Raw genomic sequence first — 27,094 nt, 5'->3', positions numbered from 1 at the left:
AAGAACCAAGGCCGCCAACTCCTTGTGGGAACCCAGGGGGATGGGCCATTTACCTTTTACTCACTCAGCACCAATCCACCCAGGAGGGGACTCTCCTTTGCCCACTATTCCTGGTGTAAGAAGCCACATAATTTCTGTACTGGGAAATGAAAATGACATTAATTTGCATGGAACTGCTTTAAAGAGGTTTTTGTTTGATTGCTTATTTGTTTGCTTTAAATAAATATCATAGAAAATAAATAACAAACTTTTCATCTTGAAGGAAGAAAAAAATATCATAGAAAAAGTGAATTGTACATCATGGAGAAGTATAGGAACTCAGTATTTCAATAGAATATTTTACCAGAAATGAATGAAGGACAAAGAGGGATTGTAAAGCTATGACTTGAACTACAGTTGAGGTAAAAGTTGAATGAAGGTGTCCTACATTTTGGGAAGGGACTGGAGAAAAAAGTGGTAGTTGGAAAAAATACTCTCATTCATTTTTCCATTCTCATCCAGTCTTGTATTTCTTCATTCATTACACAATTGCTAAGAATCTAACTATGTGAGGCCCTGTACTAACCAACAAGAATGCAGGCCTTAAGTCTCTTATTTTAAGTAGCTCCTGGTCTTGTAGGAAATTGAAGGAATAAACTTCAAATTACTATTTATCGCACGGTGTTATAGAGCAGTGCTTCTTGAACTTTAATATGCATTCAGTTCACCTGGAAATCTTGTTAAAATGCACATTCTGTTTCAGTAGGCCTCCAGTGGTATCTAAGATTCAGAATTTCTAATATAACTTTGCCGGCCCACTGACCATAGTTTGAAATGCAACATTGTAGAGCTTCTAACCCTATACTCGATCTCTAGTCTACTTACCCAAGGCATGCACACAGATTCAGTTTTTCATCCACTTTTACTCCACTCATTCCTTATACTCTCCATGCATGCCCTTGCTTTCAATTAAGACCTAAACTGAGAAAGGTTATGTTATGGGTTGAATTGCATTCCCTAGAAAGACATATTCAAGTCCTAACTCCCAGTCCTTTATAAATGGGTCTTTGAAGACATGATTAGTTAAGATGAGGCCAAGCTGCATTAGGATGGGCCCTAATCCGATATGACTGGTGTCTATAAGAAAAGGAAATTTGGACACAAACACAGACAGACACCGGAAAAGATCTGAGAAGACAGAAGCAGATGCATCTACAAGCCAAAGAATGTCAAGAATTGCTTGCATATACCAGAAGCTAGAAGATACAAGGAAGGATTTTCTCCTACAGAGGAGGCACAGCCCTCAGTCCTGGCAACGACTTGATTTTAAGCCTCTAGCCTCCAGAATAGTGGGACAATACATCTTTTGTTTTAAGCCACCTAGTTTGTGGTACTTTGTTACAGTAGCCCTAGCAAACTAAGTCAGGCCACAACTTTATCTCTAACTCTCTTCTGAGCTCCAGACTCTCATAACCAAATGCCTATTTGTCATCAAGTTTTGTATGTCTCGAAGGTATCTCAAGCTTAGCATGTCTAAAGCCAAATTCATGGCACTCTTACATCCTTAACTGCTCAGAATCTCAGTAACCAAAGAATCATTTACATAGTTGTGCAAGCCAGACATTGTGGAGGCCCCAATCTTATACAATCAGCCCCAAAGACTTGTTGACCTGCTAAATTTATTTCTAAGCCATCCATTCTCTCTACCTCTTCTATCATAATCCTGGTTCAAAATTCAGTCATCACTCACCTAGAGAAACCTACTCTCACTACCCCATCTAGATCAAATAGCTCTATAGTAGGTTTACCTCTTCTTTTTAGCATTTATTACAACTGTATTTTCTCCTGGTTTATGATTCTTTAACTGATATTTATGTTCCTATTAGATTGTAAGTTTTATTGGGAAAGGCACTGTGCCTGGTTTTATTTGCCACCTATTTCCAATGACTAGAACAGCATTTGAACAAAGTAGGCACTCAAGAAATACTTGGAATGATATGTTGACTAAAAGTGTTTCTGTCCTAAATCTTCATAATCCAGAGAAGCTCAGCATCCCCACTCCAGGACCAATCATTCCTATTATACAGCTCTTGCCCAGTAAGCATTTGTGTGCATTAAATGAACAGGCAATGCAATGTACCCATCTTGCACAGAATTTGATCCAACCAAAATGTATTGGCCCCAATCTGGGCAAGGCTATGTGTTAGGTAAAAGAATGAAATGAAGCAATTTTGGTATCTCATCAGATTGTTTAATGTGAATGTGTGACTAATTTAGAGATTGAATTACTATTAGAATCCACACTCCATATGGCTTCTTCATTTGATGTAGTCAAGCAATTTGTGGTATCTCATCTTGATTCTATCAAGCATACATTATACAAAACAATTGTATTTTCTATTATGATTTTTGTGACAGATTGATTAAAATCACTTGTATAGATCAGATGGGAACATTTAGAACCTCAGCAATTTATGGAGGTTTACTAACTTAGATTTATAGAGCAGGCATAGAGAGAAAGAGGGATTATTTTGCTATAAACAAGGGAGATACTCAAAACTGATCAATTTAGTAAACAATTTTATTAAATATAATATGCTAAACCCTGACTAGGATGAGATGAATCTATTCATATCCATTCTGTTGTGATATTCAAAGTCTGAAGGGAAAGATAGAGCAGTCAATGGATATTTATAGTAGAGGAGCTCAGTGCTATAGATGTGTGTACAGATGACTGAGTAAACACAGAAAAGGTAAAATAAAAAGCAGTTTAGGAAAGGGATGTTGGTAGAGAAAGGAGGTAAAAGTATGACTGCCTTGAGGAAGTGATTCTTAAGATGAGCATTCAATGCCTAGAAGAAAATATCTTAGTTGTGGTGGTTTAGAAAGCAATCGGGGAAGAAGGAACATATTTTGCGATTTCACTTGTATATATACTGTTGGCAATGGATGAAGGTCAAGGCTTTTCAAATTTTATGCAGTTCTGAATAAACTCTCTTAAGGACCTACATGTTTTTTCACTTGGGTTTTGTTTTTCTCACAAAAAAAATTCTATTCTTGTGCAAAAAGAGAATGGAATTGTGAAGTACAGAAGAACATGTCTTTTAACCACACAGTCTACATTAGCCTTATGAGAATATTGAAATCCTTATGCTATTGATACAATTGTAATTTTGACAAATGTGATTGGATTGAAAAATATATAAAACTAATGCAGGACTATGACTGTATTAACACAACACTCTCACATCCAATAAAACCAGATTACTTGCCCCCTTTCAAGTAAAAGCATCTGATTGTATTTATTATTTAAAATTTAAGATATTTCTCCCATAATTTCCAATGTTGTTATTAAGTCACGTTGTGAAATATGGATTTCTAGAGAAGATTATATTTCTGGATCCCTGTAGTTTTTTGACATCTGTATGACAACCTGGTTTCCACCCCTACATGCTCAGACATTTATTCTCATCAATCATTTTGTTTTGTTTTTGATTTTTAAAGATTCATTGAGTTATAACTGACAAAAAATAAACAGCACATTTTAAAAGTGTGTAATATTATGTTTTGACATATGTCTACAACCATGACACTATCCCCGCAATTTAGATAATGAACAAATCAATCACCCTAATATATTACTTAATGCCCCTTTGCCACTTCTCTCTCTTCTTGCCAGTCCCCAGTCTTTGATTCGAGGCAAACTCTGATTTACATTCTGACCTATAAATCAGTTTCCTTTATTTTTTTTTTGAGTTATGTATAAATGTAATCATACAGTATGTACACCTTTGTGTCTAGTTTCTTGTATTCATCATAATTATTTTGAGATTCATCCATATTATCCATTACTTTTTATTGCTGAGTAGTATTCCTGTGTATGATATACTACAACTATTTTTTTATCCATTCACCTGTTGATGGGCACTTGGGTTGTTTTCAGATTCTGGCTATTACAAATCAGGCTGATACAGGCATTCACATACAAATCTTTGTATGGATACATGCTTTTATTTTCTCTTAGATAAATTCTTAGGAGTCTAACAGTTGGAACATATGGTAGGTGTATTTTTAACCTTTTTAAGAAACTGCCAAACTATTTTCCAAAGTGTTTTATATTCCCTGGTGTATGAGAATTCCTGTTTATTCACATTCTCACCACTTGGGAAGATCAGTCATTTTAATTTTAGCCATTTAGCCATAAGCATATAGTGGAATCTTTTTGTGACTTTTATTTGTATTTCCCCAATATCTATTGATGTTCAGCATCTTTTCAGGTGCTTATTTGCCATTAGTATACATTCTTTGGCAAATTGTCTGTTGAAATCTCTTTTACTAGATTGTTTGTTTTGTGATTACCGAGTTCTAAGAATACTTCATATATTCTGATACAAGTCCTTTATCTAATGTATGATTTACAGGTATTTTTTTCCTATTATATGGCTTCTCTTTTCATTCTCCTAACACTTTCCTTGAATGAGCATAATTTTTAAATTTCATGGAGTCAAATCTGTCAATTTGTTCTCTAATGTATCGTGTTTTTGTTGTCATGTTAAAAAAAAAAACACAAAAAAACCTTTGCCCAACCCAAGATAAAAAAAGATCTGTTCCTATGTTTTCTTCCAGAAGTTTTATAGTTTTAAGCTTGACATTTAGTTCCATGAAATTCATGTATTTGCATACACTTATTGGATAGTCTTGAAAAAGACTCTCATTTCTCCATGTAATTGCTTTGAATTTTGGTTGAAAAAAAGTTGTTCATATACATGTAGATCCATTTCTGGACTCTATTCTGTTCCATTGATTAACTTGTCTATTTTTTGGACAAATATCATACTCTCCTGATTACTATAGTTTTATAAATCTTGAAATCAGAGTCTTAGCCATCCAATTTTGTTCTTTTGACAATTTTGTTCTTTTGACCTAGTTTAGGTCCTTACCATTTCCATACGAATTTTTAATTGTTTGTCAATTTCCACAGATGTGTCTGTTGAGGTATTAATTGACATTTCATTGAAACAATAGATAGTCTGGGGACAAACTGACATCTCAACAATATTGAGTCTTCCCACACATGAATGTGGTATGTCACTCCATTTGCTTAGATCTCTTTTTTATTTCTCTTAACATTTTATTAGTTCTCAGTGTTTTTTTTTTTTCACATCCTCTGTGAGATTTACCCATTATATATATATATTTTTTTTTTCAATTTTGTAAACAAGAACTAGCCTATTATTTTCTGAAATCAATTATAAGTGAATTATATCCTAAGACAATGACAACACCTACAATATTCTTCCTTGCATATAGTAGGGATATGATCTAGCTGAGCAAGTTAAACAGAGGAGATGATATGCAAAAACATTTAACAGCCTTTTAAGTTGCCAGAAAGTAAATGTTTCAATCCCACTATAAGATATATACCCAAAAAAATTGAAAGCAGGGACTTAAACAGATATTTACACACCAGTGTTCATAGCAGCATTATTCATAATTGCCAAAAGATGGAAGCAGCCCAAGTGTGCATCAACCAATGAATGGATAAACCAACTAATGAATGGATAAACAAAATGTGGTATATACATACAATGGAAGATTATTCAGCATTAAAAAGAATGAAATTCTCCCTAAGTTAAACCATGGGCTTTAATTAATAGTACTTATAAAAATGTGCTATCATCAATTGTACCCAATGTTCCACACCTATGCAAGGTACTGGTGGTAGGGTGGTGTATGGGAATCCTGTATTTTATGTATGATTGCACAACTTCTCTAATAAAGAAAAAAAATTTTTTAATGAAATTCTGATCAATGCAACAAAATGGATGAACCTTGAAGACATCATGTTGAGTGAAATGTCAGACACAAAAGGATAAATATTGCATGAGCTCACTGATTTGAAATAATCAGAATAAGGAAATTCATAGAGTCAGAATCTAGAATACAGGCAACTCGGGGCTGGCCTGGGGGTAGGAATGGGGAGTTAATGCTTAAATTGCACAGAATTTCTATTTGAGTTGACTGTAAAGTTTTGGTAATAGGTGGTAGTGATGGTAGCACAACATTATGAATATAATTAACAGCACTGAATTATATAAGTGAAGGTGGTTAAAAGGGGAAACTCTAGGTTGTACATATGTTACTAGAATAAAAATTAAAAGATACAAGGAATTATGTTCAACCACAAATCTAAGTGAAAATTTAAAAGTCTAGGGATTGTTAAATCTAAGTTAAAATTTCTATAAAATCATTAAAAAGAATTACCTAACAACAGTATCTATCAAGACAATGTTCAGGTAGCTCAACTTTTTATGCTTTTTATGTCAATATCACCTCTGGAACTAGGAACTGGATGTAAAGGTAAATCCTCAATTTCTGACTTTCAGCTTCCTGGAGGTCGAAAGAAAGAAGTTAAGTGCTTAGCTCTATTAAGTCACAGATTGGCTTTTTGGGTCACTGAATAATGGCATAGAGTTATTCCTATTGTTATCAATATTGTCATGAATAAAGCACTAATCCTCTAATAAATTTCTACATGTTTCCAATAATCAGTAAATCTGAACTTGTAATAACCATGTCAAAATTATCATTTTAATTTGAAGTTATTTTCCTTCTTTTACATGGAAGGGGTCTACTCCTCTCTAAGGACAGCAGGCATTCTAGTTGGTATTTATATGTCTGAGTGCTTTACACTATAATAATAAAATTGCATAAGTCCTGCATAAAATTGCAAGTCTCTTACCATTATTGTATTTATATTAAAATATCATCAAAATGGTACTCCTTCATAGTTGGTTACTCTTCTATGAGATGAAATAGAAGACTTAGCAATAACTATCTCTCTAGAACATTTTCATCAATATCTTAATCTGCCAAAATCCCCATATTTATTTAAAACAAAAGGAACCCTTAAAAAAGTCCTTATAGACAGCAAAGGATTTTTTTCTAAATAATGTAAACATGGTTGCTATTTTTATCTAATTGACTCTATAATATCAAGTGAGTTACTGTAATACTTGAACTTGTAGTTCAAATATCAAATAAATTTCCTTATATCTTTTATTTTCTTTCTTGGTGCCAGGAACAGAATACAATCAGTTAGTTACAGTCAAAGTCAGAAACGGCTGCCTATATAGCTAATCATGGAAACAAACCAAAATAAAAAGGTTCTTTTCAACCTAAAATATCATAACGTTCAAAGTTACTATGTATACCTAACAAATAATAAGCCTTAAAAAATCACCTATGATATGGATTTAATGGCAATTTGTCCCACACTTTTCAGTTCCTTTCAATTCTTTTTCATTAAGAAACTCCAGAAAGTCTTTCAAACTCTAGAAGCACACAGCATTCTTAACCATACTGGTAGAAATTTACTGGGAAACTTGCCTGCCACCACTCTTCACCCTTGTGACAGCTACAAGACATAATCCATCACAGCACTAAATGCATACACTTATTATCTAAGCATTAAAGAATGAGCTCTCTCCAGCCCTTTAAGTCACAGTTTTTTCATTATCATATAGTTTGCAACTTTTTTTTTTTTAGTGTAAGTGAACTATGAATGTGTATTAGAATACATTTTAAGTGAAAGCACCCATAGTTTAGCAAATTCATTCCATATCTGTTTTGGAAGCAGTTGGAGGCATAATCATAAACAAATAAAGTAAATTTAAGGTAATCAAAAAAGGACAGGAAATTTGTTCTCAAATCTTGAACTTCTGGCAGTAAACGGTTACATAATGAGGATTCCTCATACAATTACTCTACACCATTGGTTTTTCCACAAATTTGGGCAATTTGCTGGCTAATGGATAGAATCTTATTTATAAAATGCCAGTCAATCCCCCAACGTTGACTTATAGCTCCTCAACGTCATAAAATGCAAATATGTCCTAACTGGCTGAAATCTGTTGCTGGCAAAATGTTTCAGCTACTTTGGGGTCAAACAAACCCTAACTCTAGATGATGACAACATATGCTTATTCAACAAGGGGGAAAGAATGCTCAACAATCCAGAGGATGCTGTTTACTAAATTCAGCAAATTATTTTTTTCCTTGGTTAGGGTGTTTCTAAATATTTTCCTTCTAACTTTAAACATGGACGTAAGTAGGTCTTCTGAAACTCTGGACCACTCACAAGCCACTGGCAATTGAAACAAGTAACCTTCCCTCCAACTCCCCATAGAAACAAGTATGTGAAAAATGTGCCCTCTGAGATTTCATCTGAATATGGTTTCATTTCTTGAACTTGCAGAGTTAATACAGTAAGAAGAAAAAGACAAAAAACTACCAACTAGGCTGCGCTGCCATCCTCTCCATGTAGTCTTTAGCCATGTCTCGGGCTTCAATGTTCTCAGGATACAGCACACAGAATATTGCCAAAGCACCCAGGTTGTTTCCATAGATTTCGTTCCAGCGGGCGCTGTACTCTTTGAGATCCCAGGGAGGAAGATACTCCAAGGGGCTGGAGAGCATGGTGTGCACAGCCTCGGTGAGGACGGCGGCGATGTGCGCATGTGTGCTAGCTGCACGGAGCTGTAGCTCCGCCACCTCAGCCCTGGAGAAGTACAGCATTGGGTGGCTGTCGTAGTTGGCACTGGTGAAGGGAATCATGACTTCTGGGTTCTCCTTGGTGATGTATGCTGACACAAAGCAAAAGAGATATATGAAAAACACACTGGGAGCCCCCCGGGTGTGAGTCCTCATCGTGGCATCAGATCTCCAAATCTCCAAGGAAGCCAAACCATCTTCGGAAGATCCGCTCCCCGCCGCGCCTTCGTCCTCTCCGGCGTTGCCGCCCCAGCCGCGGGCTCCACTCTCGAGCCCCTTCCCCGCCCCCCTCACTCCAGGGCGCCAGGGTCCCCGGCACGGAACCCTTAGCGCGCCCGCCGCGCCTGGGTGCCCTGGGCGCCGCGCCCCAGGACGCGCAGCTGCAGCCTCGGGCGGCGTTGACTGCGAGCCCGGCCGGCGCCCCATATAATGCATTTTTGATGCTCTTGAAAATGGTTTTATGATTTTGATTTTTAATAGTTTGTTGCTATTTATAGAAATAAACATTTTGTATATTCATATTTGTTTTGCAAACTTATTATTAGTTATGATATCTTTTTTTAGAATCCTTCAGATCGTCTGAATGTTGAATAGAAGTAGCACTCAAAGCAGACATCTTGTCTTATGCCTGATCTTGGAGGAAAGCACTAAGTCTTTCATCATTAGATATGATGTTAGCCAAAGGTTTTCCACAGCTGTTCACTAACATGTTAAGAAAGGTGACTTCCATTCCTATTTTGCTGAGAGTTTTTATCAGGAATGAATTATTGTTTGGTGGCTTGAAGCTATGTACCCCAGACAAAAACAAGTTCTTAGGCTTAATCCTGTGGGTGTGGACCCATTGTAAATAAGATTTCTTCAAGATGTTACTTCTGTTAAGATGTGGTCCAGCTGAATCAGGGTGGTCTTAATCCTATTACCGAAAGCCTTATAGGGAAGGTCACAAAGAGGGAAGCCACAAGAAGCATCCAGAAGCTGGAAGTCAATGGAACCTGGAGGAGAAAGGAGAAGCCAGGAGAGGTCACCGTGTGCACTGCCATGGACAGAAAAGACAAGGTCCAAGGATCACCAGCAGCCAGGCCCAGAACACCACAGTCTTCTGGGGGAAAGCATCGCCTTGATGATAGCTTGATGACATCTTGATTTTGGACTTCTCGTAGCCTCTAAACCATGAGCCAATAGATTCCCATGTGCAAGCCAACCCATTGCATGGGTTGCATCTGTTTGGGCAGCTAGAAAACTAAAACAGCTGGATTTTGCTTTTTCTGAGCTGTTTATTCAGTTTTCTTTTTTGCTTGTTAGTATGAGGATATACATTGATTTAAAAATGTTAAACTAATCTCTTGCATTCTTGAGACAGGCCTCATTTAGTCATTTATATATGGTTTTTATATACTGTTGAACTCTCTTTGCTAAAATTTTGATTAGAGTTTTTGTATCTATATCCGTGAGGTTTATTTGTATTTCTTTTCATATCATAACTTTGTGTTTGGCTTCAGGATATTTTTGGCCTTACAGAATGGTTTGTAAAGTACTTCCTCCTACCAATTTTCTTAAATATTTTGTGTAGAATTGATATTACTTCTTCCTTAAATATTTGGTAGAAATCCTCAGCAAAGACAAGGAACCTGGAATTTGTTTTTTTCTTTAGGATAGTTTTAAACAAATATTCAATTTCCTTTATACATATACAACTATTCAGTTCTTTTACTTCTTCTTGAGTGAGTTTTGGTAGTTTGTATCTCAAGATTATTTTTCCATTTCATGGTAGTTGTCAAATATATTGGCCTAAAGATGTCCATAATATTCTCTTATCTATTTTCATGTGTAGAATCTATAGGGAAGCCCTTCTCTCATTCCTGATTTTGATAGTTGGTACCTTCTCTCTCTTATTTTTTCCTGATCAACATACCCAGATACATAGTAAATCATTGGTTTTCCCAAAGAAACATCTTTTGGTTTCACTGATTTTTCTGTACTGCTTTTCTTTTTTCCATTTTATTGATTTCCACTCTTACCTTTAGTATTTCATTTCTCCTATCAAATTTGGGTTTAATTAGCTCTTCTTTTTCTAAATACCAAGAAGGAAGTTGAGGTCACTTATTTGAGATTTTTCTTCCTTTACAAAATAGTAAATTGAATTTAGTGCTATCAATTCTCCCTTTTAGAAGCACCCCACAAATAATATGCTGTGCTTTCATTTTAAGGGGGTCAAAACACTTTCAAATTTCCTTTTGATGTTTTCTTTGCCCCACATATTACTGATAAACGTATTTTCCAGAGCTCTTTCTGATTTTTATTTCTAATTTAATTCCCTTTTCATCAAAGAATATACTTTGTAGTATTTGAATTCTTTTAAATTTATAGAGTTAATTTATGGCCAAGGATATGATCCATCTTAGTAAATAGTCTGTGTGTACATGAAAAGAATGTGTGTTATGGAACTGTTGGATTTCTATGCATTTTGCATTTGTCACTTTCTCCTTGCAGTTATATCAGTTTTGACTTTAAGTATTTTGAATGCTATTAATAGGTGCATAAATTTTGGGGATTATTATGTCCTCTTGATGAATTACCCTCTTTATCATTACAAAATGACTTTCTGTATTTCTGGTAATATTCTTTGTTCTGGAATGTAATTCATCTAATGTTAATGTGATCATTTCAGCATTGTTTTGATTAGGGTGAACTTGATATATCTTTTTCCATATTTTACTTTTACCTCATTTGTGTCTTTATCTTAAAATGTATTGCTTCTAGGCAGCCTGAAGTTGGGCCTTTTTCTTTTTTAATCAAACATGACAATCTCTCCTTTTTAATTGAGGTGTTTAGATTGTTGACATTTAATGCAATTATTAATATGGTTAGGTTTAAATCTGTCATCTTGCTAATTGTTTTCTATTTGTCCTACCTTTCCATGTTCCCCTTTTCCTCTTTCTCTGCCTTATTTTTTTTATTTTTTAATTTAATTTTATTGAGATATATTCACATACCACACAATCATCCAAAGTGTACAAATCAGTTGTTCACAGTACCATCATATAGTTGTGCATTCATCACCCCAATCTATTTTTGAACATTTTCCTTACATCAGAACCAGAATAAAAAATAAAAATAAAAAAAGAACACCCAAATCACCACCCCCAACACACCTTATTTTTCATTTAGTTTTTGTTCCCATTTTTCTACTCATCCATCCATATACTGGATAAAGGGAATGCAATTAACAAGGTTATCACAATCACACTGTCACCCCTGGTAATCTACATTGCTATACAATCGTCTTCAAGAGTCAAGGCTACTGGGTTGCAGTTTGATAGTTTCAGGTATTAACTTCTAGCTGTTCCAATGCATTAAAACCTAAAAAGGGTTATCCATATAGTGCATAAGAATGTCCACCCGAGTGGCCTCTTGGCTCCATTTGGAATCTCTTAGCCACTGAAACTTTTTTTCTGTTTCATTTAGCATCCCCCTTTTGGTCAAGAAGATGTCTAGGAACTATTTTTTTTTTTTTTTTTAATTTTTATTGGGATTGTTCTGATACCATACAATCACCCAAAGATCCAAAGTGTACAATCAGTTGCCCCCAGTACCTTCACACAGCTGTGCATCCATCACCACACTTAATTTTTGTTCAATTTTTAGAAACTTTTCATTAGTCCAGACAAGAAATAAAGTGAAAGATGAACAAAGAAAAAAAAGAAAAAAAAGAGGATACTCGAATCCTCCCATATCCCTAACCAAGCCCCCTCAATTATTGACTCGTAGTGTTGGTATAGTACATCTGTTACTGTTTATGAAAGAACATTGAAATACTACTGACTGTAATATATAGTTTGCAATAGGTATATATTTCTTCCCTATATGCCCCTCTATTATTAACTTCTAATTGTATTGTCATACATTTGTTCTGGTTCATGGAAGAGATTTCTAATATTCATATAGTTCATCATGGACATTGCCCACCATAGGATTCAGTTTTATACATTCCCATCTTTTGACCTCCAACTTGCCTTCTGGTGACATATATGACTCTGAGCTTCCCCTTTCCACCTCATTCACACACCATTCAGCACTGTTAGTTATTCTCACATCTTGCTACCGACACCTCTGTTCATTTCCAAACATTTAAGTTCATCCTAGTTGAATATTCTGCTCATACTAAGCAACCGCTCCCCATTCTTATCCTCATTCTATATCTTGGTATCTTATATTTCATGTCTATGAGTTTACATATTATAATTAGTTCCTATCAGTGAGACCCTACAATATTTGTCCTTATGTGTCTGGCTTATTTCACTCAGTATATTGCCCTCGAGGTTTTGTCATCAACATATTATTTTTTTTTAAGATGGTTTTGTTCACACACCATACATTCCATCCTAAGTAAACAATCGATGGTTCTCTGTATGGTCACATATTTATGTGTTCACCACCTTCACCATTATCTATATAAGGGCATCTACATTTCTTCCACAAGGCAGGAGGGAGAGTCAAAGAAGGTAGAGAGGCAAAAGAAAGAGGAAAAAAAAATGACAGCTAGGAAGCAACAAAAGGAAAAATAACCTTAAATCAAAGTAGAGTAAAGAGTTAGACAATACCACCAATGTCAAGTGTCTAACATGCCTCCACTATCCCCCCCTCTTATCTGCATTCACCTTGGTATATCACCTTTGTTACATTAAAGGAAGCATACTACAATGATTCTATTAGTTACAGTCTCTAGTTTATGCTGATTGCATCCCTCCCCCAATGCTTCCCCATTTTTAACACCTTGAAAGGTTGATATTTGCTTGTTCTCCCTTGTAAAAGAACATATTTGTACATTTTATCACAATTGTTGAACACTCTAGATTTCACCAAGTTACACAGTCCCAGTCTTTATCTTTCCTCCTTTCTTCTGGTGTCTCACATGCTCCCAATCTTCCTCTCAACCATATTCATGGTTATCTTTGTTCAGTGTACTTACATTGTTGTGCTACCATCTCCCAAAATTGTGTTTCAAACCACGCACTCCTGTCTTCTCCTATCACTCTGTAGTGCTCTCTTTAGCATTTCCTGTAGGACAGGTGTCTTGTTCACAAAGTCTCTCATTGTCTGTTTGTCGGAAAATATTTTGAGCTCTCCCTCATATCTGAACAACAGATTTGCTGGATATAGAATTCTTGGTTGGCAGTTTTTCTCTTTCAGTATCTTAAACATATCACACCACTTCCTTCTTGCCTCCATGGTTTCTGCTGAGAGATCCGCACAAAGTCTTATTAAGCTTCCTTTGTATGTGATGGATTGCTTTTCTCTTGCTGCTTTCAGGATTCTCTCTTTGTCTTTGACATTTGATAATCTGATTATTAAGTGTCTTGGCTTAGGCCTACTCAGATCTATTCTGTTTGGAGTACGCTGTGCTTCTTGGATCTGTAATTTTATGTCTTTCATAAGAGATGGGAAATTTTCATTGATTATTTCCTCTATTATTGCTTCTGCCCCCCTTCCCTTCTCTTCTCCTTCTCGGACACCAGTGATATGTATATTCTTGTACTTTGTTTCATCCTTAAGTTCCTGGAGACGCTGCTCATATTTTTTCATTCTTTCCTCCATCTGCTCCTTTGCATATAGGCTTTCAGGTGTTTTGTTCTCCAGTTCCTGAGTGTTTTCTTCTGCCTCTTGAGATCTGCTGTTGTATGTTTCCATTGTGTCTTTCATTTTTTGCGTTGTGACTTTCATTTCCATAGATTCTACTAGTTTTTTTGAACTTTTGATTTCTGCCTTATGTATGCCCAGTGTTTTCTTTACAGCCTCTATCTCTTTTGCCAAATATTCTCTAAATTTTTTGAATTGATTTAGCATTAGTTGTTTAAATTCCTGTATCTCAGTTGAAGTGTACATTTGTTCCTTTGACTGGGCCATAACTTCGTTTTTCTTGGTGTAGGTTGTAGTTTTCTGTTGTGTAGGCATCTGACCTCCCAGGCCACCTGAATTGGGTTTTCCCAGACGAGAACAGGCTCAGGTCATAGAAGGCAGAAATATTCAGTATCCGGTTTCCCTGATGGTTCTTCTTAGAGGACCGAGACACCTGTGCTTTTCTGCCCAGCAGGTGCACTTGTCAGCCTGTCACCAGCTGGTATATAAGAGGGGGGGCCTGTGGCTCTCCTCCCTTGGGCTTTGGGATCTGGTTCTGTAAGGCAAGCAGTAGAGCTGGGCCCCTCCCTTTCCTCTTGGGAAACTATGCCCCCCTCCAGAGAGGTCATCTGCATATCAGTAAGTTCTTTGTTTCTCTAACTCTGCTGATCAAAGTGTTTTGATTTTAAAATATCTGAGGCTTTCTTTACTGCAAAGTGCTGCGGGCTGAAAACAGAAATATCCTCTGGGCTCCCAGTCCTGAAATATATATGTCCCCCGACCCTCCCAAGGTCAGTTGTCACCAAAAGCCTCTGTGTGCTTGATGGGGATTCACTGACTGTATTGAGGGGTTAATATTAACATGCCAGTTGGGGCTGGGCTGAGGCCCATTCGCTTGTTTGGAGAGTGCTGTTCTCTAGCACTAGGAGGCTTCTGTGAGGGAGGGGCTCTCAGCTCTCAGCACGGGTCCGCAGTTTTAACTTACAGATTTTATGCTGCGATCTCGGGTGTTTCTCCCAATTCAGGTTGGTGGATGATGAGTGGACAATCACGTTTGTCTCCCCACAGTTATTCCAGGTTATTTACTAGTTTTTTGGTCATTTATGAATTGTTCCAGTGGGGGACTAACAGTTTTCGACTCCTCTCTATGCCGCCATCTTAGCTGCATCTCCAAACTTTTAGGTTTTAATTGAAAATTTTTGTTTCCCTGAAGGGGATGGCCAGACTGGACACTTCTTGCTCACTTGTCATCTCCTGAGGGCAGAACAACATCAGAAGGAGGTAGGCTCACAGTCCTGTCTGCAAGCTCACACTGTTTGCCGCCACAGCTGCCTAAAGTGGCCAGGGTAGAGCGGGAAGGCGTCTCCAGGACAGATCCCCGGCACTGCTCCGTGGCCCTGGGATTTCCTCCAGCTGGTGCACCTTGGTCTTTCCTTACCCGGCCAGACTCTTCTCCTTCCCAGCAGCGAAGTGTAATGTCTAGCGCCTCCAGTGCTGCTGCAGTCGCCGCCGCCGCTACACTCTGCCTTATTTTTGATTGATTTTTTAAAATATTTCAGTTTATGTCCTTGTTTGGCTTACTAGCTTTGACTTTTTGTTGTTATTTTAACAGTTCCTTTAGTGTTTACAGTATTCACCTTTAACCTAACTTATTCTACCTTCAAGAAATATCATACCATTTCACATGTATTATCAGAGCTTTATAAAATGTGCATCTATATCTCCATTCCTGATCTTTGTGCTATTGTCATACATTTTACTTTTACATATATTGTAAACTCTATACTAATTCTAATATTTTTCTTTGAACAGTCAATTATCTTTTAAAGATATTTAAATGATAAAATAGTTTGTGTTTTTTCATATGGTTATTCCTGGTGGTTGCTCCTTTGTGTAGATACATATTTACATCTGATCTCATTTTCCTTCCTCTGCATGCCTGGTAATTTGTTACTGAATACCAAATATGGTGAATTTTATTTTGTTGTATATTGGGCATTTTAGTATTCCTATAAAAACGTGTGACTTTGTTCTTGGATGCAGTTAAGTTACTTGGAAACATTTTGATAATTTCAGTTCTTGCTCTTATGATTTGTTGGGTGGAAAGGAAGCAGTGCTCTCCATCTAGGGCCAAATATTCTCTGCCACTGAGGCAAGATAATTTTGCATACTCTACCCACTGCCCTGTGTATCATGAAGTTTTCCTGTTCTTCGTGGGAACAGGCACCATTCTCATACATTTTGTGTGCTGAGTACTGTTATCTCTCATCCTTTTGGGTGGTTCTTTTCCCAAATTTCCTCATATACATGCATTGATCAGAAAAACTGAGCGGGACTTTTAACAGATTTCTGAAGTTTTCTCTGTGTGCAGCTCTATCCTCTCTGGAATTCTGCGAATTCTCCCTGGACTCTGAGCTCCACCTTCCTAATTCAGTGAATCTGCCAGGCGCCTTGACTTTCACCACACTATTCAATGGCCTGGAAACTCCCTCAAGGCACTAAGTGGCTTAATTGTAAGGCTTACCTCTGGTTTCCCATCACAGGGATCACTGTCCTTCCTTGCCTGATGTCCAGTGACCTGAAAACTGTTGTTTCATGTGTTTGTCCATCATTTTTGTTGTTTCAGGCATCAGGGAAAATTTGGTTCATGTTACTCCATCCTGGCTAGAAGTTGAACTTTCTCATCAATTTCACAGACTTCATATAAATATATATAAAAGAACAAGATTATTGTGTCTTACAGATGTCAAAATGACTTAGTTCTCAGGCACAAATTTATTTGACACGTACATACCTTGGTCTCCCTGGGAAGGTCCTGGTTACACCTGCATGTCTGATACAATAATTTAAACACTTCAGAGTAATATGGACCGTGCGTTTTTTGTCTTTGCATCTCCCATTTGATTTAGAAGAGCACCTTGCCCACATTCAGTGTTAAAGAATGAATGCTCTCAGGCATGCCTTAAGCAATTCATTTGTGCATAAATGCCTTCCTGACCCATAGCTTTGTTTGACTATGCATCTGGGCTACCCTACTATCCTTTCCTGAAACCTCTTTTTATGTAGAATGCTTTTTGAATTATTACATCCAAATGCTTCAACTAAAGAATTTTGCTTCAAAATATCTAAGCATTTGGAAATATCCTCACCATCTTCATAGATCTTCTTTAAGTACAAATGCAAAATATTATTTTCAAGGCACTCTGTTTTCTAGCCTCCAAATTTTTCACAAGATCATATGATTTGTTATCTAAATTCTAAATAATTTTGAATGACAATTCTTATTTTAGTTTTTATATTTATTTAATTAAGCAGATCAGTTTTTGTCCATTAGAAATATAGTTTGGGACACATATACAATTTAAATTCTTCTAGTAGCTACACTACAAAATGTAAAAGGAAACAGGTACAACTAATTTTAATAATGTATTTTATTTCACTGAATATATCCAAAATATTACCACTTCAGCATGTAGTTATAAGAAAGAAATATTAATACAATATTGTCATTCTCGTTCTCATTCTAAGACTTAGAAATTCAGTGTGTATTTAACAATTACAGCACATTTCAATTCAGACCAGGCACATTTCAAATGATGAATACACACATATGGTTAGTGGCTACCATATTGGACAGAGTAGCCCAAATAATACTTTTAAGATAATTTTTAGCAACTGCAGTAAAACAATATTAGAATCTGATTTGTATGACATGCTAATATGTCATATTTTATTCATAAACAATGCTAGCGAATACTCAAAGTCACCAACAGTATCTGTGGCTATTCTGAGTACTTCTAGCCTTTGGAATTAAAAAGCTTGTGCACTGATCCTGGCTTTACCACTTGTCATTTTGAGACTCATTAGGGTTATTAATCTAACTGTGCTTCAGTACCTTAACCTGCTAACTGAGCATAATTTCTGTTGCTGTAATTTATAACTTGAATATCAAATAAAAAAAAGCTGTGAATATTCAGGTGATTGTAAAATGTAAGGTGTAATCTAGAATTAAAATAGGAAATTTGTTGGATGTAAAACCACCTTATATGAATTTGCTCGTTTATGCTTTGGCTTCCAACACACTCATTTTCCAAGAAAGTCAGCATTAAATAACCACAAATTGAATGGTTTGGAAGATAGGAAGCATCAGCTCTGGGGTCTTCCACTAGATACCCTTGGAAAAGTTGCTGAGATCTTTGATAAAGGGACGCCTCCTTTGCAAGATGAGAGGATTGGCTAATGATTTGCTTTGAATTCTGAGCCTCTTTGATTCTATTCCTGCTGGAGACCCTGCAGATTATTTTGGGTAGCAAAGTACATCATTGTTTTTATCAGTTAATCCCCACCAATTTTATGTGATAACAAGACTATGCTTTTTTTTTTTTTTTTTTTTTTTTAATATATGTATTTTTATTGAGATTGTTCACATACCATACAGCTCTCCAAAGATCCAAAGCATACAATCAGTTGCCCATGGTACCATCATACAGCAGTGCATCCATAACAATTAATTTTTTTTTGAATTTTTAGAACATTTTCATTACTCCAGAAAAGAAATAAAGACAAAAAAAAGGAAACTCAAATCCTCCCATATCCCTAACCACTCCCCCTCCATTATTTTTTTTTTTTTTAATCATCATTTTATTGAGGTATATTCACATACCACGCAGTCATACAAAACAAATTGTACTTTCGATTGTTTACAGTACCATTACATAGTTGTACATTCATCACCTAAATCACTCCCTGACACCTTCATTAGCACACACACAAAAATAACAAGAATAATAATTAGAGTGAAAAAGAGCAATTGAAGTAAAAAAGAACACTAGGTACCTTTGTCTGTTTGTTTGCTTCCCCTACTTTTCTACACATCGATCCATAAACTAGACAAAGTGGAGTTTGGTCCTTATGGCATTCCCAATCCCACTGTCACCCCTCATAAGCTACATTTTTATACAACTGTCTTCGAGATTCATGGGTTCTGGGTTGTAGTTTAATAGTTTCAGGTATCCACCACCAGCTACCCCAATTCTTTAGAACCTAAAAAAGGTTGTCTAAAGTGTGCGTAAGAGTGCCCACCAGAGTGATCTCTCGGCTCGTTTTGGAATCTCTCTGCCACTGAAGCTTATTTCATTTCCTTTCACATCCCCCTTTTGGTCAAGAAGATGTTCTCCATCCCACGATGCCGGGTCTACATTCCTCCCCGGGAGTCATATTCCACGTTGCCAGGGAGATTCACTTCCCTGGGTGTCTGATCCCACGTAGGGGGGAGGGCAGTGATTTCACCTTTCAAGTTGGCTTAGCCAGAGAGAGAGGGCCACATCTGAGCAACAAAGAGGCATTCAGGAGGAGACTCTTAGGCACAAATACAGGGAGGCCTAGCCTCTCCTTTGCAGCAACCGTCTTCCCAAGGGTAAAACTTATGGTAGAGGGCTCAACCCATCAAACCACCAGTCCCCTATGTCTGTGGTCATGTTAGCAACCATGGAGGTGGGGTAGGCAAATACCCCTGCATTCTCCACAGGCTCCTCAAGGGGGCACTACATCTTTTTTTTTTTTTTTTTTTTTTCCTTGTTTGTCTTTTTTCTTTTTTTTTTTTTTTAACTTTCCCTTCTTTTTTGAAATCAACTGTATGAAAAAAAAAGTTAAAAAGAAAACAAACATACAATAAAAGAACATTTCAAAGAGACCATAGCAAGGGAGTAAGAAAAAGACAACTAACCTAAGATAACTGCTTAACTTCCAACATGTTCCTACTTTACCCCAAGAAAGTTACATACTATAGCAACATTTCAGTGAACTTGTTCCTACTACATCCATCAGAAATTAACAGACCATAGTCATTTCTGGGCATCCCCAGAACGTTAAATAGCTTATCTGTTCTTCTTGGATTATTGTTCCCCCTTCCTTAATTGCTCTCTACTGCTAGTTCCCCTACATTCTACATTATAAACCATTTGTTTTACATTTTTCAAAGTTCACATTAGTGGTAGCATATAATATTTCTCTTTTTGTGCCTGGCTTATTTCGCTCAGCATTATGTCTTCAAGGTTCATCCATGTTGTCATATGTTTCACCAGATCGTTCCTTCTTACTGCCGCGTAGTATTCCATCGTGTGTATATACCACATTTTATTTATCCACTCATCTGTTGAAGGACATTTGGGTTGTTTCCATCTCTTGGCAATTGTGAATAATGCTGCTATGAACATTGGCGTGCAGATATCTGTTCGTGTCACTGCCTTCCGATCTTCCGGGTATATCCCGAGAAGTGCAATCGCTGGATCGAATGGTAGCTCTATCTCTAATTTTCTAAGGAACTGCCAGACTGACTTCCAGAGTGGCTGAACCATTATACAGTCCCACCAACAATGAATAAGAGTTCCAATTTCTCCACATCCCCTCCAGCATTTGTAGTTTCCTGTTTGTTTAATGGCAGCCATTCTAACCGGTGTTAGATGGTATCTCATTGTGGTCTTAATTTGCATCTCTCTAATAGCTAGTGAAGCTGAACATTTTTTCATGTGTTTCTTGGCCATTTGTATTTCCTCTTCAGAGAACTGTCTTTTCATATCTTTTGCCCATTTTATAATTGGGCTGTCTGTACTATTGTCATTGAGTTGTAGGATTTCCTTGTATATGCAAGATATCAGTCTTTTGTCAGATACATGGTTTCCAAAAATTTTTTCCCATTGAGTTGGCTGCCTCTTTACCTTTTTGAGAAATTCCTTTGAGGTGCAGAAACTTCTAAGCTTGAGGAGTTCCCATTTATCTATTTTCTCTTTTGTTGCTTGTGCTTTGGGTGTAAAGTCTAGGAAGTGGCCTCCTAATACAAGGTCTTGAAGATGTTTTCCTACATTATCTTCTAGGAGTTTAATGGTACTTTCTTTTATATTGAGATCTTTGGTCCATTTTGAGTTAATTTTTGTGTAGGGGGTGAGGTAGGGGTCCTCTTTCATTCTTTTGGATATGGATATCCAACTCTCCCAGCCCCATTTGTTGAAAAGACCATTATGGCTCAGTTTGGTGACTTTGGGGGCCTTATCAAAGATCAGTCGGCCATAGATCTGAGGGTCTATCTCTGAATTCTCAATTCGATTCCATTGATCTATATGTCTATCTTTGTGCCAGTACCATGCTGTTTTGGCAACTGTGGCTTTATAATAAGCTTCAAAGTCAGGGAGTGTAAGTCCTCCCACTTCGTTTTTCTTTTTTAAAGTGTCTTTAGCAATTCGAGGCATCTTCCCTTTCCAAATAAATTTGATAACTAGCTTTTCCAAGTCTGCAAAGTAGGTTGTTGGAATTTTGATTGGGATTGCATTGAATCTGTAGATGAGTTTGGGTAGAATTGACATCTTAATGACATTTAGCCTTCCTATCCATGAACATGGAATATTTTTCCATCTTTTAAGGTCCCCTTCTATTTCTTTTAGTAGAGTTATGTAGTTTTCTTTGTATAGGTCTTTTACATCTTTGGTTAAGTTTATTCCTAGGTACTTGATTTTTTTAGTTGCTATTGAAAATGGTATCTTTTTCTTGAGTGTCTCTTCAGTTTGTTCATTTCTAGCATATAGAAACATTACTGACTTATGTGCATTAATCTTGTATCCCGCTACTTTGCTAAATTTGTTTATTAGCTCTAGTAGGTGTATCGTTGATTTCTCAGGGTTTTCTAGATATAAGATCATATCATCTGCAAACAATGACAGTTTTACTTCTTCTTTTCCAATTTGGATGCCTTTTATTTCTTTGTCTTGCCGGATTGCCCTGGCTAGCACTTCCAGCACAATGTTGAATAACAGTGGTGACAGCGGGCATCCTTGTCTTGTTCCTGATCTTAGAGGGAAGGCTTTCAGTCTCTCACCATTGAGTACTATGCTGGCTGTGGGTTTTTCATATATGCTCTTTATCATGTTGAGGAAGTTTCCTTCAATTCCTACCTTTTGAAGTGTTTTTATCAAAAACGGATGTTGGATTTTGTCAAATGCTTTTTCAGCATCTATTGAGATGATCAATTGATTTTTCCCTTTCGAGTTTTTAATGTGTTGTAATACATTAATTGTTTTTCTTATGTTGAACCATCCTTGCATGCCTGGAATGAACCCCACTTGGTCATGGTGTATGATTTTTTTGATGTGTCTTTGGATTCGATTTGCAAGTATTTTGTTGAGGATTTTTGCATCTATATTCATTAGGGAGATTGGCCGGTAGTTTTCCTTTTTTGTAGCATCTTTGCCTGGTTTTGGTATTAGATTGATGTTAGCTTCATAAAATGAGTTAGGTAGTGTTCCATTTTCTTCAATGTTTTGAAAGAGTTTGAGTAAGATTGGTGTCAGTTCTTTCTGGAAAGTTTGGTAGAATTCCCCTGTGAAGCCATCTGGCCCTGGGCATTTATTTGTGGGAAGATTTTTGATGACTGATTGGATCTCTTTGCTTGTGATGGGTTGGTTGAGGTCATCTATTTCTTCTCTGGTCAGTCTAGGTTGTTCATATGTTTCCAGGAAATTGTCCATTTCTTCTACATTATCCAGTTTGTTGCCATACAGTTGTTCATAATATCCTCTTATAATTTTTTTAATTTCTTCAGGATCTGCAGTTATGTCACCTTTTTCATTCATTATTTTGTTTATATGGGTCTTCTCTCTTTTTGATTTTGTCAGTCTAGCTAGGGGCTTGTCAATCTTGTTGATCTTCTCAAAGAACCAACTTTTGGTGATATTTATCCTTTCTATTGTTTTTTTGTTCTCTATGTCATTTATTTCTGCTTTAATCCTTGTTATTTCTTTTCTTGTACTTGGTTTAGGATTGGTTTGCTGTTCATTTTCTAGCTTCTTCAGTTGATCCATTAGTTCTTTGATTTTGGCTCTTTCTTCCTTTTTAATATATGCGTTTAGTGCTATAAATTTCCCCCTTAGCACTGCTTTTGCTGCATCCCATAGGTTTTGGTATGTTGTGTTCTCATTTTCATTCGTCTCTATATATTTAGCAATTTCTCTTGCTATTTCTTCTTTAACCCACTGATTGTTTAGGAGTGTGTTGTTTAACCTCCAGGTATTTGTGAATTTTCTAAGTCTCTGATGGTTATTGACTTCTAATTGTATTCCATTGTGGTCAGAGAATGTGCTTTGAATAATTTCAATCTTTTTAAATTTATTGAGGCTTGTTTTATGTCCCAGCATATGATCTATTCTGGAGAAAGTTCCGTGAGCACTAGAAAAGTATGTGTATCCTGTTGATTTGGGATGTAATGTCCTGTAGATGTCTGTTAAATCTAATTCATTTATCAGATTCTTTAGGTTTTCAATTTCCTTATTGGTCTTCTGTCTGGTTGATCTATCTATAGGAGAGAGTGATGTGTTGAAGTCTCCCACAATTATTGTGGAAACATCAATTGCTTCCTTTAGTTTTGCCAATGTTTCTCTCATGTATTTTGTGGCACCTTGATTGGGTGCATAGACATTTACGATTGTTATTTCTTCTTGCTGAATTGCCCCTTTTATTAGTATGTAGTGGCCTTCTTTGTCTCTCAAAACATCCCTGCATTTGAAGTCTATTTTATCTGAGATTAATATTGCTACACCTGCTTTCTTTTGGCTGTAGCTTGCATGAAATATTTTTTCCCATCCTTTCACTTTCAATTTCTTTGTGTCCCTGTGTCTAAGATGAGTCTCTTGTATGCAACATATTGATGGTTCATTTTTTTTTATCCATTCTGCGAATCTATATCTTTTAATTGGGGAGTTTAATCCATTTACATTCAACGTTAAAACCGTGAAGGCATTTCTTGAATCGGCCATCTTATCCTTTGGATTATGTTTGCCATATTTTTCCCTCTCTCTATTAATATCCTTTATTGTACCCATACCGAATCTCTTTAGTACTGAACCTTTCTCCAAGTCTCTCTGTCCTGTCTTTGTTTCTCTGTCTGTAGGGCTCCCTTTAGTATCTCCAGTAGGGCAGGTCTCTTGTTAGCAAATTCTCTCAGCATTTCTTTGTCTGTGAAAAATTTAAGCTCTCCCTCAAATTTGAAGGAGAGCTTTGCTGGATAGAGTATTCTTGGCTGGAAATTCCTCTCACTCAGAATTTTAAATATATCGTGCCACTGCCTTCTCGCCTCCATAGTGGCTGCTGAGTAGTCACTACTTAGTCTTATGCTGTTTCCTTTGTATGTGGTGAATTGCTTTTCTCTTGCTGCTTTCAGAACTTGCTCCTTCTCTTCTATGTTTGACAGTGTGATCAGTATATGTCTCGGAGTGGGTTTTTTTGGATTTATTCTATTTGGAGTTCGCTGAGCATTTATGATTTGTGTATTTATGTTGTTTAGAAGATTTGGGAAGTTTTCCCCAACAATTTCTTTGAATACTCTTCCTAGACCTTTACCCTTTTCTTCCCCTTCTGGGACACCAATGAGTCTTATATTCGGACGTTTCATATTATCTATCATATCCCTGAGGTCCATTTCGAGTTTTTCAATTTTTTTCCCCATTCTTTCTTTTATGTTTTCATTTTCCATTCTGTCATCTTCCAGGTCACTGATTCATTGTTCAACTTCCTCTAGTCTTGTACTATGAGTGTCCAGAATCTTTTTAATTTGGTCAACAGTTTCTTTAATTTCCATAAGATCATCCATTTTTTTATTTAGTCTTGCAATGTCTTCTTTATGCTCTTCTAGGGTCTTCTTGATTTCCTTCATATCCCGTACTAGGGTCTCATTGTTCATCTTTAGTTCTTTGAGTAGCTGCTCTAGGTGTGTCTCTTCTGGTCTTTTGATTTGGGTGCTTGGGCTTGGGTTATCCATATCGTCTGGTTTTTTCATATGCTTTATAATTTTCTGTTGTTTTTGGCCTCGTGGCATTTGCTGACCTTGATAGGGTTCTTTTAGGGTTTGTAGACCAGTTGAAGTCCTTATCTCTAATTTATCAGATCTACAGCTTCGTGGAGTACACTTTCTCTAACTAACCAGCAGGTGGCGTCCACGAGCCACCTGTTCTCCACAAGCCAGATCTCCCCTGCTTAGCCTTTTTGGTGAGTGGGGGAGTGAGTCTTGTGGGGCCCAATTGGTGTCCCAAGCTTGCGTGTGTAGTTGGTGTTGCCTGCCCTGTATGTGGGGCGTGTTTCTGGGCAGTCGGGGAGGGGGGGTGGCCCTAACAATCAAATCTCCCTGATGATCCTAGAGTTTTAAAGCTACTGCAATAGTCTAATCCTTCAGTTCAGTCCTGCCACAGTTTGTCTCTGCCACTGACCCACAAGACTTTGGTATTGGCGTATGGCTCCTGAGACTTGCAAGTGGGCCCCTCTTCCAGGCTGTGCACCCCGGGTCCTCTGTTGAGGGATGACTGTGCTATGTCACAGGTGAGTGCCGTCCCCCCAGGGCAGTTCTGGGCTGCTGGGCTGTGTTGGGAGGCTCCCAGTCTGCTCAAATGATGGCTGAATGGGGCTCTGTTAATTCACACTGCTCCCCCTTCCCAGCTCTGGGACATTCAGCTGAGGTTGCAGGGAAGGCTAATGTCCACGCCCAGTTTTGTGGTGTGTGCCTGTTATTTGAAGCACTTCCGTCACACTGGGTTGTCTGGGGCAGCTCTGGGCTATGGGGCTGGCGATGGGCAGGAGTGTTTCCTGTCCACCAGGATGGTGGCTGTGAGCGGACACCCCCCTTTTCTTGGGAAGTTGTGTTGTTTAGTGAATTTTCTCAGCCACTGGATTATTGCCTTTTGTCTCAGAGCTCTCTTAGTTCTGCTCTTGACTTGACGTGCCCAAATTTCAATTCTTTGAAGCTTTCTGTATTGAGCTTCTTAGAGTAATTGTTTTAGAAAAAGCAAAAAGGATTTTAAAAAAAAAAAAAAAAAAAACGGTCCTCCTCAGAGATTTAATGGGTTATTGAAATGCTAATAGACAAAGCAACCAGGGCCATTAAGGAAAGGTGCCCAGGGCAGAGAGATCAGCCTTGCTTCGGGATTTGCATATGCGCCTCAAGGCCTGATCTCCGCCCTTCCCCTTTCTGTGTTCACCAGAACTCCAAAAATCCTCTGCTTTTATTTTGGAGTTTTTCGTGTTGTTTTTGTTCTATGCCTGTCTCCTCTCTGCTGGGCTGGCTGCTCTCAGAGTCTCTGGTGTCTGGCCTCAGTCTATCTATGGTTGGAGTTTGAATCAGTAGAATGAGTTTCCGGTAAGAGCAGCCACTGCAATTCTCCCTTCTCCTTCCTGGAGCTGACAGCCCCTCCTCCCCCGGGACTGAGCCTGGCAGGGAGGGGCGCGGGTCCCCTGGCCGCAAAAACTTACAGATTTCGCTGATCTCAGCAGTTCCACGTTTTCATGAGTGTTGTATGAAGTATGCCCAAAGACAGATTGCTCTGTGGTGTCCAGTCCACGCAGTTCCTGGCTTTTTACCTACTTTCCTGGAGGAGTAACTAAAACATACAGCTCACCAGTCTGCCATCTTGCCCCGCCTCCAAGACTATGCTTTTTTAAGTCTAATGAGCATTTTTACATTTACAGCAGAAAATGAATTTAACAAGGGTATTCCCTATGGGTACAATTTTGCTTCACCTGTAAAGTAGCTGCCATCCCTGTTTGCTGACTTGCAAATCATTACTGAATGCTTCAGTACATCTTTTTACTTGTTGACAGTATGCAAAGTCAGCTCTTAGAGTGCCCTTAATTGTTGGATTCATGATTTGCTTCTTCTTTTTTGCAGGTTTGAATATAGAAATAGATGTGATTAGTAGTGTAAGTAGCAGAATACTTTTGCATGGTACATTTTAAAAGTATATGATGTAATTTAAGTTCTCACCTTTAACAGAAACAAAAAAAAACTGTTTTATATTGCATCTGTGATAAAATTGAATATACATCTGGAAACTAAAATTAGCAAGTGATGCTGATAGCAACATAGCATCAAACTCTGCCTGGAAAGAGCAATAGTTAACCTGATGAGAACGTGGGA

General features: G+C 37.4%; 2 protein-coding genes across 3 annotated transcripts in view; both read right to left on the bottom strand.

Annotated features, from left to right (window-relative positions):
• Window positions 1-27,094, bottom strand: part of SGCZ (sarcoglycan zeta) — a 1,224,523-nt gene that overhangs the window by 962,261 nt on the left and 235,168 nt on the right. The window lies entirely within an intron of this gene.
• On the bottom strand, window positions 6,275-8,797 carry LOC119530109 (dermatan-sulfate epimerase-like). 2 transcript variants are annotated; one of them, XM_037831247.1, is made up of 2 exons: window positions 8,273-8,797; window positions 6,275-6,369 (listed from the first exon to the last, which is right to left on the bottom strand). In XM_037831247.1, exons 1-2 carry the CDS (start codon window positions 8,686-8,688, stop codon window positions 6,348-6,350), a joined length of 438 nt encoding a protein of 145 aa, XP_037687175.1. In that variant the 5' UTR covers window positions 8,689-8,797; the 3' UTR covers window positions 6,275-6,347. The 2 variants fall into 2 exon arrangements, with proteins under 2 accessions (XP_037687175.1, XP_037687176.1); XM_037831248.1 differs by having other exon boundaries at window positions 6,279-6,369; window positions 8,277-8,797.

Source organism: Choloepus didactylus, chromosome 3 (genome assembly GCF_015220235.1).
Source record: "Choloepus didactylus isolate mChoDid1 chromosome 3, mChoDid1.pri, whole genome shotgun sequence".
Taxonomy (NCBI): domain Eukaryota; kingdom Metazoa; phylum Chordata; class Mammalia; order Pilosa; family Megalonychidae; genus Choloepus; species Choloepus didactylus.
Note: the sequence above shows the minus strand (reverse complement) of the source record. Positions and strands in the feature narration are given on the sequence as shown.